The 14,368-nt window shown below is 38.1% G+C and overlaps 1 protein-coding gene across 2 annotated transcripts in view; it reads right to left on the reverse strand.

The window, feature by feature from the left end:
- Positions 1-8,656, reverse strand: part of znf385d (zinc finger protein 385D) — a 114,975-nt gene extending 106,319 nt beyond the window's left edge. The window contains exons 1-2 of one of the 2 annotated variants that reach the window (XM_064349151.1): positions 8,404-8,656; positions 4,396-4,720 (exon numbers count right to left, since the gene is read on the reverse strand). In XM_064349151.1, the coding sequence (XP_064205221.1) occupies positions 4,396-4,582 (187 nt within the window). In that variant the 5' untranslated portion in view covers positions 4,583-4,720; positions 8,404-8,656. The remainder of the gene's footprint in view (positions 1-4,395; positions 4,721-8,403) is intronic. The other variant, XM_064349144.1, reaches the window with a different exon arrangement.
- Between the last annotated feature and the right edge of the window lie 5,712 nt (positions 8,657-14,368).

A 14,368-nucleotide genomic window follows, 5' to 3' on the forward strand; every position in this document is an offset into this window, starting at 1 on the left:
ATGTATTAGTTTGTATTTCTGAGTTATATATGTCTCTGAAACGCATTGCTTTTTCAATAAAAAATAAAGAATGACTCTTGCTCTGGTTATAAAATCAATTGATCAATGTCCATTTTATTGCCTCTAAATACATCTGCTCACCGCTCTCTGATTTCAGCTCTCCTCGCATGTTTCCATGCAGCAGCCAGGCTTCACACTTCTTTTTACCTTTAAATCTTGCTTAACATGACAGATTCTCTGTTCAATATTGCCGTGATGGGATTACACTACTCCCAAATTGTAGTAATTTGCAGAAAATGTATATGGAACAAATTACTGGTAAAATTAAAAATTGAAATTAGACAGGGCTAAGATGTCTTTTTATTCATCTTCTTGGGTCATTTGCCTGTCCAAATAAGAAACCGAAGTAAAACCAATTAGGGCCCATTCCCTTTGGTCTGTCATACAGCCTACCATCATTAATTCATTAGACATATTTAAGCAGGTGAGTAGAGGCCTGGGTATGTCTAGTATCTCCCACATTTGGCCGAACAATAATTTATTGATAGGTTTGGGCTCTCTTGTACAGCAGGATGTTCACACTTTCACTTTGAATGATTTGTACACAAGGTCTCGGACCACTATAGTTTAAAAGCTATATAAACCTGGATTCAATCAACTTTTGTCCTTGACTCTGAATCACAATGGAATGCAAATATTATTTGTTTTTCTTTTCTTAACTAAAAGACTTTGTCAAGTGCAATGATGACAAATAATGTTTGCACTAAAAAAGAAACTTCTATTTATTTTCTCTTAAACTTCTATTTACATTCAATTGGAATCCAGGCCATAATTCTTGCTTTCCTCTCTGTAACTTAAATGGCAAAATACCTAATGCTTATAATATAATGCTGGAAATATAAATGCTACTTCTGTGTAAGTTTTGTTCAGGGCAGATAACCCTACTCATCTAACATCAATTTACCCACTATGGGAAAATAGTTTTACTTAATTAAAAGTATAGCCATCCAACTGTGTATGGATGAGGACGATTCTTACATACATCTCATTGCTTGGTAGGCATGCCTTATTCAAAAATACTAATTCTGAAGGGCTGAGCTATTTTCTTTCCCTAGCATTTTGTGCAACATCTTTGCAACCCTTGGGGAGATTGTTGTGCTATCTGTCACCCACATTATTCACAGAGTTTGCTTGACTATCAACGTACATGCTTTCGACAGAATACCTGGCCACAATAACTTATGACTAGAAATTAAGAGATCGCTCAGGCTAACTGCACATACGTCTAACAAAAGCAAAAATATTTTGTCAAAACCATAAACGCTGCAGTGTGAAGTCAGCAAACCTATTTCCGCCTCATGAGTGGTTCCTGTTAAAAAATATTGCTCTACAAGAGGGACAAATACCTCAGCCTGGCCCAAACTGCCCTCATCAGCAGTTCAGATCTCTGAGTCCTTATTGCAACTCTGCAAGACAGTAAAATAAATGCTCTCAAATTTAAGGGAAGCGGAATTCTTGAAAATGTACTTTTCACTCGAGCATAGAGCTGCTAATAGCTAACCTGTTTAGAACTGAACTGGAAGTGAAAGGGCATGCAGCCAATATATCTACGATGTTAACAACAGTACTCATGGGGCAGTTCCTTTGAGAAGCAAGCTACCTTTAAAAACACCCTGATGGTGGCAGGCACAAATTGAAAAATAATTTGATATTCTACAGCGTATGACAGCGCTGAAAAAAAGTAGAATATTAAAATCTATATCTTGTCAAGATGTCCTCTCCAATAACAGCTGGATGACTGTGACACTGACAACTATTCTGGGAGATCTTCATTCAGAAGATTGTCACATTACTCATCTTAGAGTTCATATTTCTTTTTATGTATAATTTATACAGTTAATAATTATACAGGATCATTTACGGTTTATTTTTGTTATAGATGGCAGTTGCAAAAAAAAACTCAGTAGTTTGGTCTGGGGTCTTTGCAAAGTCCATAAACTAAACAATAAAAATAAAGTACATTTTAAAAAAAAGTTTTGTTACATATACTTGTTTCACAGTATATAAAAAGGCAGGCCACTGGATACCCATGAAAACAGACTTTCGGGTCATTCCATCACGGAAAACCTTAGACCTTTTATACAAAGCATCCTCACTACTCCATAATGTGGCATGATACTGCTGCCATCTATAGGACAGGTCTTGAAGTACAGCCCATTGTCATTTATTATACCCATCATTTATTCCACCATATGCACTATGTTTGGATGGGAAGTCTACTAAAACACTCTTCTGAGGATTTATGACTGATATCTAACTCTGCAACTTAAAAAAAATAGTCTACTATCAAGGCAAACCATTGCCAATGTGGTACGATGTATTAGGAGATATCTGAAGATGGTAGTTTGCTATTAGGGGTACTAGTTACAAGAGGTGTATGTTCTGAAATTATGACTAATACATGCAAGCACATGTATGACAATTTAAAATGCATATGCTGTATTTCTGATGAAGCCCGGAGCTAACACAACTCTTTCTAACAAAGATAGCATACGTGCCTCACATACAACACAAATATCACATCCCAAGTCAAAATCTGGCTAGGTGATAACTTGACTACACCCGGATGAGGTCATATCATCCAAATTTATGATAGCTTCTTTTTTGTATCCTTTCTTGCTCTGGCTCCTGAATCACAGCACAGATCTTCCCTTGTACAACAAAAAAAGTCAACTAAGTTCTTTTGTAAAAATCCCCAGGACATAAAGTAAAATGTACCAGACCTGACAGGCAGTCCATTCATTGGAACAAATTAGCATTTTAGAATAATTCAGGATGTACACATTACATCCACCCACACAGCACTAACAGCTATATTTATTGTGCCTGCAGAAGACCAACTATGTTAATACTCATGAACAAATGAATAAATAAAATGGCTTGGTCTGTACTGGAATTCCTGGGCGTGAAGTAGCATGTGCATTCTCTGAAATGCCTGTATGAAATGCGTCCCCATCCAATTGCTTGTCTGTTCATTCTGCAAGCGGCCAGCTAAGCCACTAAAGCTAAAGCAGAAGAGGAATTATCCACAGATCAAGTGATCTCACCGGCAGATTGCAGCGCCTGATTGATCAGAGTAGTCACTAATGTGCCCTGAGATGAGGATTATCCTGTTCACTGAAACTCTCTCGGTGACTCTGTTGCAAATTGTGCATCACCTCAACCAGCATCATTCTTCTCTTTATTTGCCTCAAGTACTTTCATCCCCTGTTCTTTCCTAAATAACAGCAAGGAATAAAGTGCCAGCTGAGTCTGAGCTTTTGCTCCCAATTCTGGACAGTACCCCAACATGTAGAATCAGCGGTTGGCCTGACTAAAGTTTAACCACCTTGTCAATCAGACAACTGGAGACTGCAACTTAAAGATCATTTCAGTTTCCCTATGCAGTAAACATAGTAGCTGAATAAAGGCAGAATTTTCACCACGCATTATGCAAAAATTAAGGACAGCAAGTGTGAGCTGTCTAATCAAATGTTCATGACTTATAGACACCATATGTTCCATATACTGTGTATGTGTGTTTACATATAGAAACATAAAAAACACACAGCTGGTATCAGGTTGCAAATCATACCATTATTGTTTTCAATGAAAGCATATTTTTTAATTATACACCTCATTCCAGCTAAATCTGAAAATATCAATTTACCCTGGGGAATGAAGATCAGAGCAGGAAAAGTTCATTCACAGCTTTCAAGAGTTACTTAAACCCCACATATTTGGATTCAGAAAAGGACTGCCAGTGCATTGTGCACTGACACCCCTTTCACTGTGAAGAATCATAAATAGGCCTGAGGAATTCTAGTTCTCACTAGTTTGGTTCATTAAGTTAAAGTATAGAGGTCTTGAGATCACTTAGCACATTTGAATCGGATGTGTAAATAACTGAATTAAGACTGCCATAGCATCATCCTATGAAAAAGGAAATCAGCCACACCCCAATACTGTCCATGCCTCTAAGACGTGAATGACAGATCGCCATGTACATGCAATATCAATTTAAAGTAGCACAATGAAAAGCAATTCAAATGATATACAAACGACAGCAGTGAAAGACTATGCATGCCAGCAACATGAAAAGCAATTCAAAGGGCAACATGACAAATTAATGTTTTGGGGCATATCAAAAACCATGTCAAATGAGGACATTATAATTATTTTTCATCTTGCATCATTAATTAATTAATTAATTTAATTTTTAAAAACAATGGCAGATAATTTCATTTCCATGTCATTTTTTCCATATTCAATTTCATACTAAAATACACCCAAAGTGTACAGTACACAACAATCATCCCACAAATAGAATTGCTCTGTGGGACCCACGGATCCTACCTGTGTTAAGTGGCATGGGGGTGGCACTGAGCAGTTGGATCCTCTTTAGGTGAGACTTGCTGCTGCAGTGTACCAGGGCTTCTGCAGGGGAACCGAGCTGCAGATTGCATGCCTGACATAGGTGATGCCTGAATGGGCCACCATCAGAGTCTGTATGTTCCACACAGAGATCCTTGATAAACTCCATTTCTCTCCCAATAGCCTCAACAGTATAGGTCACTCCAAACCAAAGAGGGGGAGAGGGAAACGTGGATGTTTGTCTAAGATGTCCCTTGCAGGGACTCACGATAAGTCAGTTATTTGGGGTGAGAAATCTTCTTGGCACCTGTATAAAAAAAGCAAAAACAGACGCTGGTCACCGGCATTATCACTGTATCTCAAACATAAAATCTATCAAATCAAATTCAAATTTGGTCCAGTCTGATTCTGCTGTGGAGGACACCATGAAAGGTAATGCAAGGAGCAACTGGGAGAAATTAGCTTTGACCCCAAGGGGTTCATTGGGTTTAATGTGACCAGGGTTTCTCTGTTTACCGCGACATTAGCCCCTCCCAACATAAGCGATCAGAATGCAGTCTCAACTACTCTTCATAAGCATTTTGACAGCCACAGCTTGTTAACTCTGCAGTCCACCAGCTTAGCTGGACAGTCACTGCAGTGTGGCACACATCAAAAGCCTTTAATGCAGCCAGACTGCAAGCGGCTGATGGACTCACTCATATGAGTCCATCAGGAGGACAACCCAATCAATTGAATCCCTCTTTCCCCAGGTAATACTATGACCGATTATGTGCCATCTTGTAGGATTCCCAGCGACGTCAGGAATCGAACAGTATGGCCAGGATTCAATAGCAGGCCACATAGCATGTCACTGCACTGAACACCAGTGTTTCAGCAGACTGCACTTCACAACAGCCTTGGCAGTGGTTCTTTTTTTCAGCAAGGAGACCCCTTGGTTTCAACTCCAGGTGACCAAATTTCCCCCTCTAGTGCTGCTTCTGTTCATTTTGTTTTCCAAAATCTGGAACCAGGGGCCTGTGGCAAATTCTGATAGGTGCAAGATGGCCTTGGCAACTATGGTTTCCCATCCCGCTGTCACTCCTGTAACACCAGGTGTGGGAGCTGCCAGTCCTATGGTAGTACAAAGGCCCAGTTTTCTGATCCCGAGGGCCAGGCTGTTGATTGTTGCAGATGATTCAGACTGGGCCTCCAGCCAGCTGTTGTAAACGTGCATAACCATAGTCACCATCTGTACGAGTGCAAATAGCGTCCACACTGGTCTCAGTACATCAAACCTAAGATGAGTACTCATTGCTTTCCAGTGTCTGATGGAGGTAGGCTGTGTATACAAGAGCATTATTCTGCCTTTTCTGCTTCATATGATGCACAGTAGACAGGCAGTGTTTGGGGTTTTACCTTCTCTGTTGAAGGTAAAATTATTTTTTTATGACTGTTCATTTAATTTGGAATGTACAATCATATTTATAAGCATATTCCATTGCTGCAGTATAAATCCACTCATTCAGGAGGCCACAAACTGGCAAAGTGTCTTCCAAGGGTTATCCTGCCAGCTGTGGCTTCTTTTCAGGCTGCAGGATGAACTCCACAGTCAGTGAACTGGAGGACTACAATTCATCAACAGCTGCACAGCCAGACTGCAGACACCTGACAGACCAGAGGAGTCCTTCTGTAAAGAAATGGGGTACAGACATGCTGAGATGGGCTGAATAGCTTATTCTCTTCATTATGTATTCTAATCTTCATATTTTCTTTGATCCTACTGAACCCCTCCCTTCTTGCCTGACATTGTAACTAATTGCACATTCTGCATCAGAAAGCTTGCCACAGTTGGCACTGACATGGACAGAATAGAGTTGCTAAAGAAGATCCTCTACATTTTAAGTGAATTGCATACATGTGTTCTAGAGAGTTACTGCGTGTTCCCTCTTGGGACTTAGACGTAGGGCTTTTAGTCCTGCTTTTGACCTGCTGCCAGAAACTAGCAGCAAGCACCTATCTAAAGGCTTTCTGAAACTTGAGATATCTTCCCTGTTTGCAATCTCAGCCACCAAAAGATCAAGCAAACTCATTTTATTGCAGTGGATTAGGCTGCATTACTGATTGTACACTTCAACCTGATCTTGTCTTTATGCCCAGTGACCTGTCATAGTCGTGCAAGCAGGCCCTTAGTTTAATCTTTTATTTTTGCATTCTGTCCAGTACAAGCCATGAAGCTGTATGTTGAACATACACATGGCATTGGCTCGTAGATATTTGATCATTTTGGTGAAAGAATAGCTGAGGAAGTGCTTTCCAAGGTACAGCTATCCAGCTGTGGAATGGAAGCTATCCAGATGACGTGGAACAGTATTAGCCTTCTCTCGCCATCTGGAGCTTATTTAATATGGATGATGGCAATATCCTGAGAGTCACAAAAACTGCCATGAGCTAATGTCTACTGTGGCTTATTAGAAACCAAGAGGTGCTTTCACCAGGTTCTACCACCTCAAAATGGTCTCCACCAACGTCAGTAAGATCTTAGCATCTGCTTTAAACCATAGCAATGTACTGACTTTCACTTAACTTCTGAAAGTCAGTACAATGTGCAATAATGTAATGCATTTGGAAAATAAAAGCACAACAAAATGAGAGTTGCACGGGTATCAGTGATCCGATTAGAAGTTGGACTGCAGCTGCTGTCATGCCCGTTGACCTGGGAAAGTCTCAAGAAGAGGGTTGATGACACCTGGTGTTTAGGACAGCATAAACAGGCATAAAGTTTCACCCTGTACCAGGGACTACTTTTATATCAAAGCCTTGCATAAAAAGAATATGCACTGATAAGAAAAGGCTCCACTGATCCTGGCTTGTTTTTTAATAATGAAAGATTGTTTTAATATTTATTAATAAATCATAAAGCATGCATTAGTTTGACTCATACTGTTCTGTTCTTTTCCAGAAAAGTAATGGAAGAGTAACAGAATGCTCTCATTCACATGTTCCTCTACATGTTTGGGGAACTTTGATATCAGTAATCGCCAAGATCTCATTTCCCAGAAGAAGCAGGCAAACACTTCCAGCCTGAGGAAACAAATGCATATCAGACCAAGGAGCTCTGAGTCATACGAAGAACAAAACACTTCAGACAAAAAAGGGTTGTGCTCTGTGAAGAAAAGGGATGGAACAAATCCACAGAACCGAAACAAAAACATAATGACTTCAATGATGCTCTTTAATAACAGTGACATGAATGTTGGCCTTTTAGGCAATAAAGATCAGCAGACATTTAAGCAATAAAGCCCACCAGTATAATCTTTGAAATTGAAGAGAGCCTACAGTATTCAAGGTGCTTACAGTTCCATGGGTATGCATGCCATTTTTTTCCATTTCTCGGGGTGTGTAAAACAGGTGTGTTTTGTATGGAATAAGATTTCAGCTGTGTGTACGTAGTTTGAGCACTTCACAGCCTATATCATTTGTGTGTGTGTGTGTGTGTAGATAGTGATTTCTAAAGTGTTTGACAGTGTGTTATGTGTGTGATTAAGTTTAAAATGTGTCAGAGGTGATGCTGCATACGTGATTTAAGAACAGAATACTTTGGTTCCAATCTTAGATTTCTACTAATTTCCTCTCCACCCAAGCAGCTGTGAAATAGATTATAACCACGTATGACGTGTGGAGCTGCCAAACTACATTTACCCTATATTGGCAAGTTTTCCTGCACAATATGCTAAAGTCATTCCAATGACCATTAAATACAGAATACAGTTTTCTTTCATAGTGTTAGTAACACAAGGCAAATTGATGCACGTACATATTTGTGCACAAGCGAAACGCGCTGTTCAACGCACACTTAAAATGAGAATCACCATGCATTAATTATAATTTTCCAGACTCAAAAGAGAGGAGGTGATTAGTAGCCTACTGATGAATGTATTGCCCACTGCGGCCATTAACTTAGGAAAATCATTAAATAGTGCATGCACGTGAAAACAAGCACATGCTTACCTTTATCAGGGATTGTAGTAGGACAGCAGCCTTTCAGATGAACAGCCTTTAATGCAGTTGTGCGGTCGCAGCAACAGCTGTTTTGATGTTCACAATCAATTCCGCACTCCGCGCTTTTTTTTAGCCTAAGAACTTCATCGCTACGAGCATGACCTGCGCTCTAGTAGGTTTCTAGGACACCGGTAAAATGGCAGTCGTATTAATGTATAGCCTAGTAGCCTACAGTAGTAGTTGACAAAATTAGGTAACTATCTGGCAAGATACGGAAAGGTCTCTGCTCAGCGTCAACGGATAGTCCAGATCTGAAAGAACATCAAAAACAGGAAACGTTCAATGGGGCTTGCGGTGGGAAGTAAGCCTACCTAATTTAAATTCCGAGCCTAATGCTGCCACCGAATAATATTAAACCTAATAGAGATTAGGACAAAGAAACTTATCAAGGAAAAATGAAACACTCGAGTTGGCACTTGGCAGATATAATTTATTAACTACGTGGAATGCAATAAGGACGGAGTGTAGCACAGTGGGTAAGGAACTAGACTTGTAACCGAAAGGTCGCAGGTTCGATTCCCAGGTAAGGACACTGCCGTTGTACCCTTGAGCAAGGTACTTAACCGAAATTGCTTCAGTATATATATCCAGCTGTATAAATGGATACAATGTAAAATGCTATGTAAAAAGTTGTGTAAGTCGCTCTGGATAAGAGCGTCTGCTAAATGCCTGTAATGTAATGTAACAAGGTTTTGCTTAGGAATTGGGGGGGGGGGGGGTTTAGCCTAATGGCTTGTGGTTAGCATATGCGTGAGAACATTCAAGTACACCCGAGGAAACTCCTGTATCAGCCATTAATACGATTACCAGCTTATTTAAAATCATCCGCTCGCTTTTCTGGAACAATTCATTATATAAAATTGTTTTATGGGATAAAATTATTCAGATGTTTTCAGATGTATCCTTTCTGTGGTTGACATCGCATTGTGCCGTAGGCTGCTTGTATGTTTTGGTGTTTCATTTGGCAGATGATCTTGTGCAACATGAATTATGATGCCATTGTTGTTTTTGCAATATACATTAAATTGATATTGTAATGTAGTTAGAGTGGGTCTTTTTTGTTGTTGTTATTGTTGTTGTTTTGACAGGAATGAGGGTTCAATGTCTGCCATTTCTGTGGTGGCATGGACAGAGGTGAAAGCTCAGTGGTGACTGAGCCATAGAGTTTACATTGAGTCCATTCTCTTATCATTGAGTCCGTTATCATTTGTATTGTGTATGTATTGTGTCACTGAAATTTTATTTATTCATTTATTTATTATTTTATTCATTTCTTTTCTGAAGTAGAACTTGCAATGAACACAGTTCTGTGATGGTATTTACCTGGTTTGATAGATGTTTTGTGTATTACTGAAAGGAGTACAGCTGAAATCTGCAATGAGAACTGAACACTTTCAGTGCAGAGCCAGGCTAAGGACAGGATGCACACTGCCTAGTCTCTCATTTGCTAATTATAGATGTCATTGACCAAGATTCCACTCAGCAAGGTACGCATGTCCTCTCTCAAGTAAAAGTGAGCGTGAAAAGCATCCATCACCAAACTATTTTAAGTGAGCACTGAGACACTGACACCTTTGTCACTGTCTAAATTTAACTGAAGAAAAAAAGGACCAGACCTGGGTCAAATAGTTCTTTGAAGTGATTTAACCCATTAGACACCTGCACAATTCCTGCAGATCATCAATACTTTTAAAGTGAATACCTATTTTCACTAATATTAAGAACACATTTCTTTCTCATTGCAAGTTTTCTTTGGTAATGGGTTTAATTATCTGGTGGTTCTTCTGTCATGTAAAGTATTCAAATATTTCAAATGCATATCTGACTCACATCAGTGGACATCCATCAATGTTACTTTTTAGTCACATCCTTGAGAATTTTCTGAGAATTAATTCCTGATTACTACCTGGCCACCCCAATCTAACCATTGCAGATGTGTAATTATTATTATTATTATTATTATCATTATCATTATCATTGCTACTACTACTACTAATATTACCTTTGGTTACAAAATGTATCTTGTGAGGAGCGGTGTTGAGACAAGTTCTTGAAGAACTTGTGTTTCTGTTTGAGTGCTGATACATAAAATGACTTTAGGATTGTTTGAATCGTTGTTATTTTTTCCAGAATATCCTGATAGTGCTTCGTGCAGAACATCTGTGAAAGATAAATATGTGGGCACATAATCACACATGCACACACATAAACAAAGTGTTCTGTACGAGTGTATCTAAAGATAAGCCTTTCCTGTTGAGACATACATATCCTGTATGTGCTTCCTGTATAGGGTGGTTCTTCAAACATTAAGTGAGCAAGATAAATGAAGCTCAGTCATGCCATTAAATCATTTGCAGAAGACATTAGGTCAGCCTAAACCTTGTACATTCTCTAAATGATCATAACACAAGACAAACTATTGTCAATGCAGATGTCACCTGTCAAAACAGTAGATGTAACATGTAATGAAGTGAAAATTTCATTCGAAATAATTATTTCTCCACAGCTATTTTTTAAGTTTCTTACATACTGACAAAATGGCCTGTGTTTATAGGATACAGAGATTCAAGAAAATACCTACAGCTTAAAATAATCTCATGTAATTTGTTTTCTACTCAGAATAATATTTATTTTTTTTTGTTTTTATGTTCAGCCAAATTTTTGTTGATATAGATGTATATCCGTATATTGAAATATTAAACAAGTTTTATGTGTTGGACTGTACAGATTAATACTTGGTGATTTCTATGCTGATCTTGAAAAGCATCTTCTTTCAGTAGAATGCAGAAATGAGTTGTTTTCTTCACAAAAATAAATATTGGTGACAACCCATTCTTGAAATGCAATTTGCTGGCTGCTGGCTGTATGGTGCTTATCTTTGTTCACCTGTAAAAAGAGAGTATTGGCTGTTTACAGATAAGAGCAGAAATTAGCAGGTGTCCTGCTGATATGTTCTAACCATAGAGCAACCAGTGTTCTTCATTTTTCAATGTCAATACAGGCTGGGGGAGGGTGATAATGAAAAAGTAATTTCTAAAGGACATTTGATGTTCATAGAACCGTTTGACTCAAAAGTTCATACGAGGGTTTTAAAATGCCAAACCTAAAAAAAAAATGTTTAAATCTGGATACAGATTTTGCATTGAGCAAAAATACCATATGTAGACATTTGCTCTTCACAAATCCAAGCTGTGAATTATTTGCATCTTGTTTTCCTGTTTTCCAGAAGGAAAAATAATAATCTGTATACAGTGCCCTACCAAATAATTCTCACCTTTGGTCATAAATAGTGAAGAGTTGAGCTGGAATTATTATTGAGAAGGCTAATAGGTGAGCTGTCTCTACATGTACTGTAGCAAAGCTCAGCAAAGCTATGCCAGGAATTGATTGTCACATTCAAGTGGAAGGCAAAGCCCTTCCAGGACATTGAGTTATAAAATATATGGCTAAAAGCTTTGCAGAATGATTGAATTGGGACAGAAGAGATCTAAATGTGGACTAGCACAGCATTCTCTCAGGCACTGCTTCCATGCCTATGCACTCACATTGACTGCGCCATTACATGTGTCCCTTGGGTACAGAATGTGTTGACAAAACAGCGTGTGATTATTACAGTCACCTCAGGTTCAAGCTCCTCCCTCAGGCATCCTCTGTGATTTATATTAGACCCAAAAAACAGAATGTGTTTGCAAAATTTCTATGAACCTGTCACCCGTAGGAGTTTGAGCTTTGCTGAGTGGGTATTTCTTCCAGGCTCAGAGGAATTAGTCAATTATAGAGGAACAATTCCACCAAAGTCCCCAAGTCCCAGGACACAACAGAGTTGCATGCCAGAACCATTACAGACAGGCAAGCAGAGGTCATGAGTGTGGACCAGTTTCAAAAAAATTTCACGCAGCTATTGACATCATGCAAACATAAGAGAGGAGGCTAAATGATTGTACAAAACAATCCATGCCTTTTCATACTCTCGTGGACAAGTTACAGACATTGTTATCATTTGATAGTGTAACCTTATTTCATCGTTGTTGTTTTTTAGTCCTCAGTAAAAATTACATGTAGAATGCAGTCCATGCAACTGGTCTTGTTTTCTAAAGGCTTTGCATTGTAATATGCTGGTACTGTACACTGTTTGCTTATTGTTGTTATTTGTATTTTTTTCCAAAACATTTACAAAACTTATGACTGGAAATGTATTCACTAGCCCTTCAAAGAGCAATACTTTATTAACTTGTGATTAGTTCCACTAAGTGGCTTGAAAGGCACCTTTACTGCTTTTCAATATTTCAGTACATTTACATGCATTGGCGATTATGTTTCATGTTTCCTTGTGGGATAATCAAGAAAGCTAAAGGTGAAACCTCAAGTGTTATTTGCATACCTACTTTGTCCAAACTTTAGCCTTTTCAATGCCAAAAATTACAACAGACAAAAAAAAAAAAGATTTACATACATATATATATATATATATATGTGTGTGTGTGTGTGTGTGTGTGTGTGTGTGTGTTTGTGTTATGTTTTAAGTATTATCAGTTTATTGATGTTATGTTCTTGGTGCTTATGTTGTACCAGTGAAATTATATCACACATATACTCTAAGCTTGGTAAATGGTTTCCTATTCATGCTATACTCCAGTCCACCTGAAAAGTAACAAACCTGTGCTTCTGTTCACTCCACTATGTAATTCAGTGAATTCATAAACAGGTCATGCTTTATTACTTATATTCCCAACATTATTGTCCACTTTGTATCACTGAGGTCTTCTTTGTATCGACTTCAAAAAGATTAATTGGCCTTGACAGCAACATCAGCTTATTTTACCTCCTCTGAAAATTTTCATTCCACACATGAAAAGGCCATTAATCTCTGCAGCAGGAGGTTGTGAGTACAGCAGAATCTGAATGTGGAATTTGTTTGGTACTTGCTCTATTCAATCTGAGAAAATGAAATGAGGGTCATTTAGATTTGGGTGTAAGATTTTTTTTTATGATCTGGGTATTTTTCCATTTATCAATTTATATACAGTATGTCATTAGGTTGGTTTGCCTCTGCAATTGACAATATTTGAAACATTAATTTAAACAAATTGTAAAATTACATTAAATAAACAAATGAATAACAATTACAGGGACATCAGTGGTATTTTTCTGGAACTATATTGTTTTTGAAGTTAATGATGCTCCATATTTGTCTCTCTCTCTTTCTCTCTCTCCAAAATGTCAGCACTAGATATTCATTTTAAGTGGTTACTGTTGCTTATGCATAACTGCAATTTGTGTGAGAAAAGTAAATTGCAGTTTATTTTCTGTGCAGTGTGTGTGCGCGCTCGTGTATGTAAGTCTGTACAAATTTTTTAAATATCGGAGGGGCAAGAATGTTGACACGGTAGAAGGTTTGCCTTGAACGTAGGTAATTATATAACAAATTTTACAACCAAAACCGATTTTAATGTTCACATCCCATCGTCATTATAACATCATTATAAACTGGTTGTGGTTCCATAATGACTTCAATATTTAAAAATAAACATTAGTAATAGAGTTATTAAGATTTTGTCATCAGTATCGCTAAATACATTTATTTGCTTTAGGAAGAACAATATAATTTGGTACTCAAAGGATTACGTCTTTCAGTGGCTGCCTGCATCAATGTGGGACATGCTTGTTTGAAATCTTATTCCCTTTTATGAAGAAATGCTGAAAATAATAAAAATATTTCAATATTTCATTTGATATGGTTATGCATTAGGAAATATTGAGCTGTTGTGAGTTTCATTTCCCAGGCCTCACTGGTGGTGTAAACTGGCCAGCGCTCCATCTCTTGTATCTGGGAATGGCTGTTCATTATGGAATATTCCCAGGATTTATCCTCTAATCAATCTAATCCTCTAATTGTCCACAGGCCAACAACCAG

The sequence above is a fragment of the Anguilla rostrata genome, chromosome 1 (assembly GCF_018555375.3).
Source record: "Anguilla rostrata isolate EN2019 chromosome 1, ASM1855537v3, whole genome shotgun sequence".
NCBI lineage: Eukaryota > Metazoa > Chordata > Actinopteri > Anguilliformes > Anguillidae > Anguilla > Anguilla rostrata.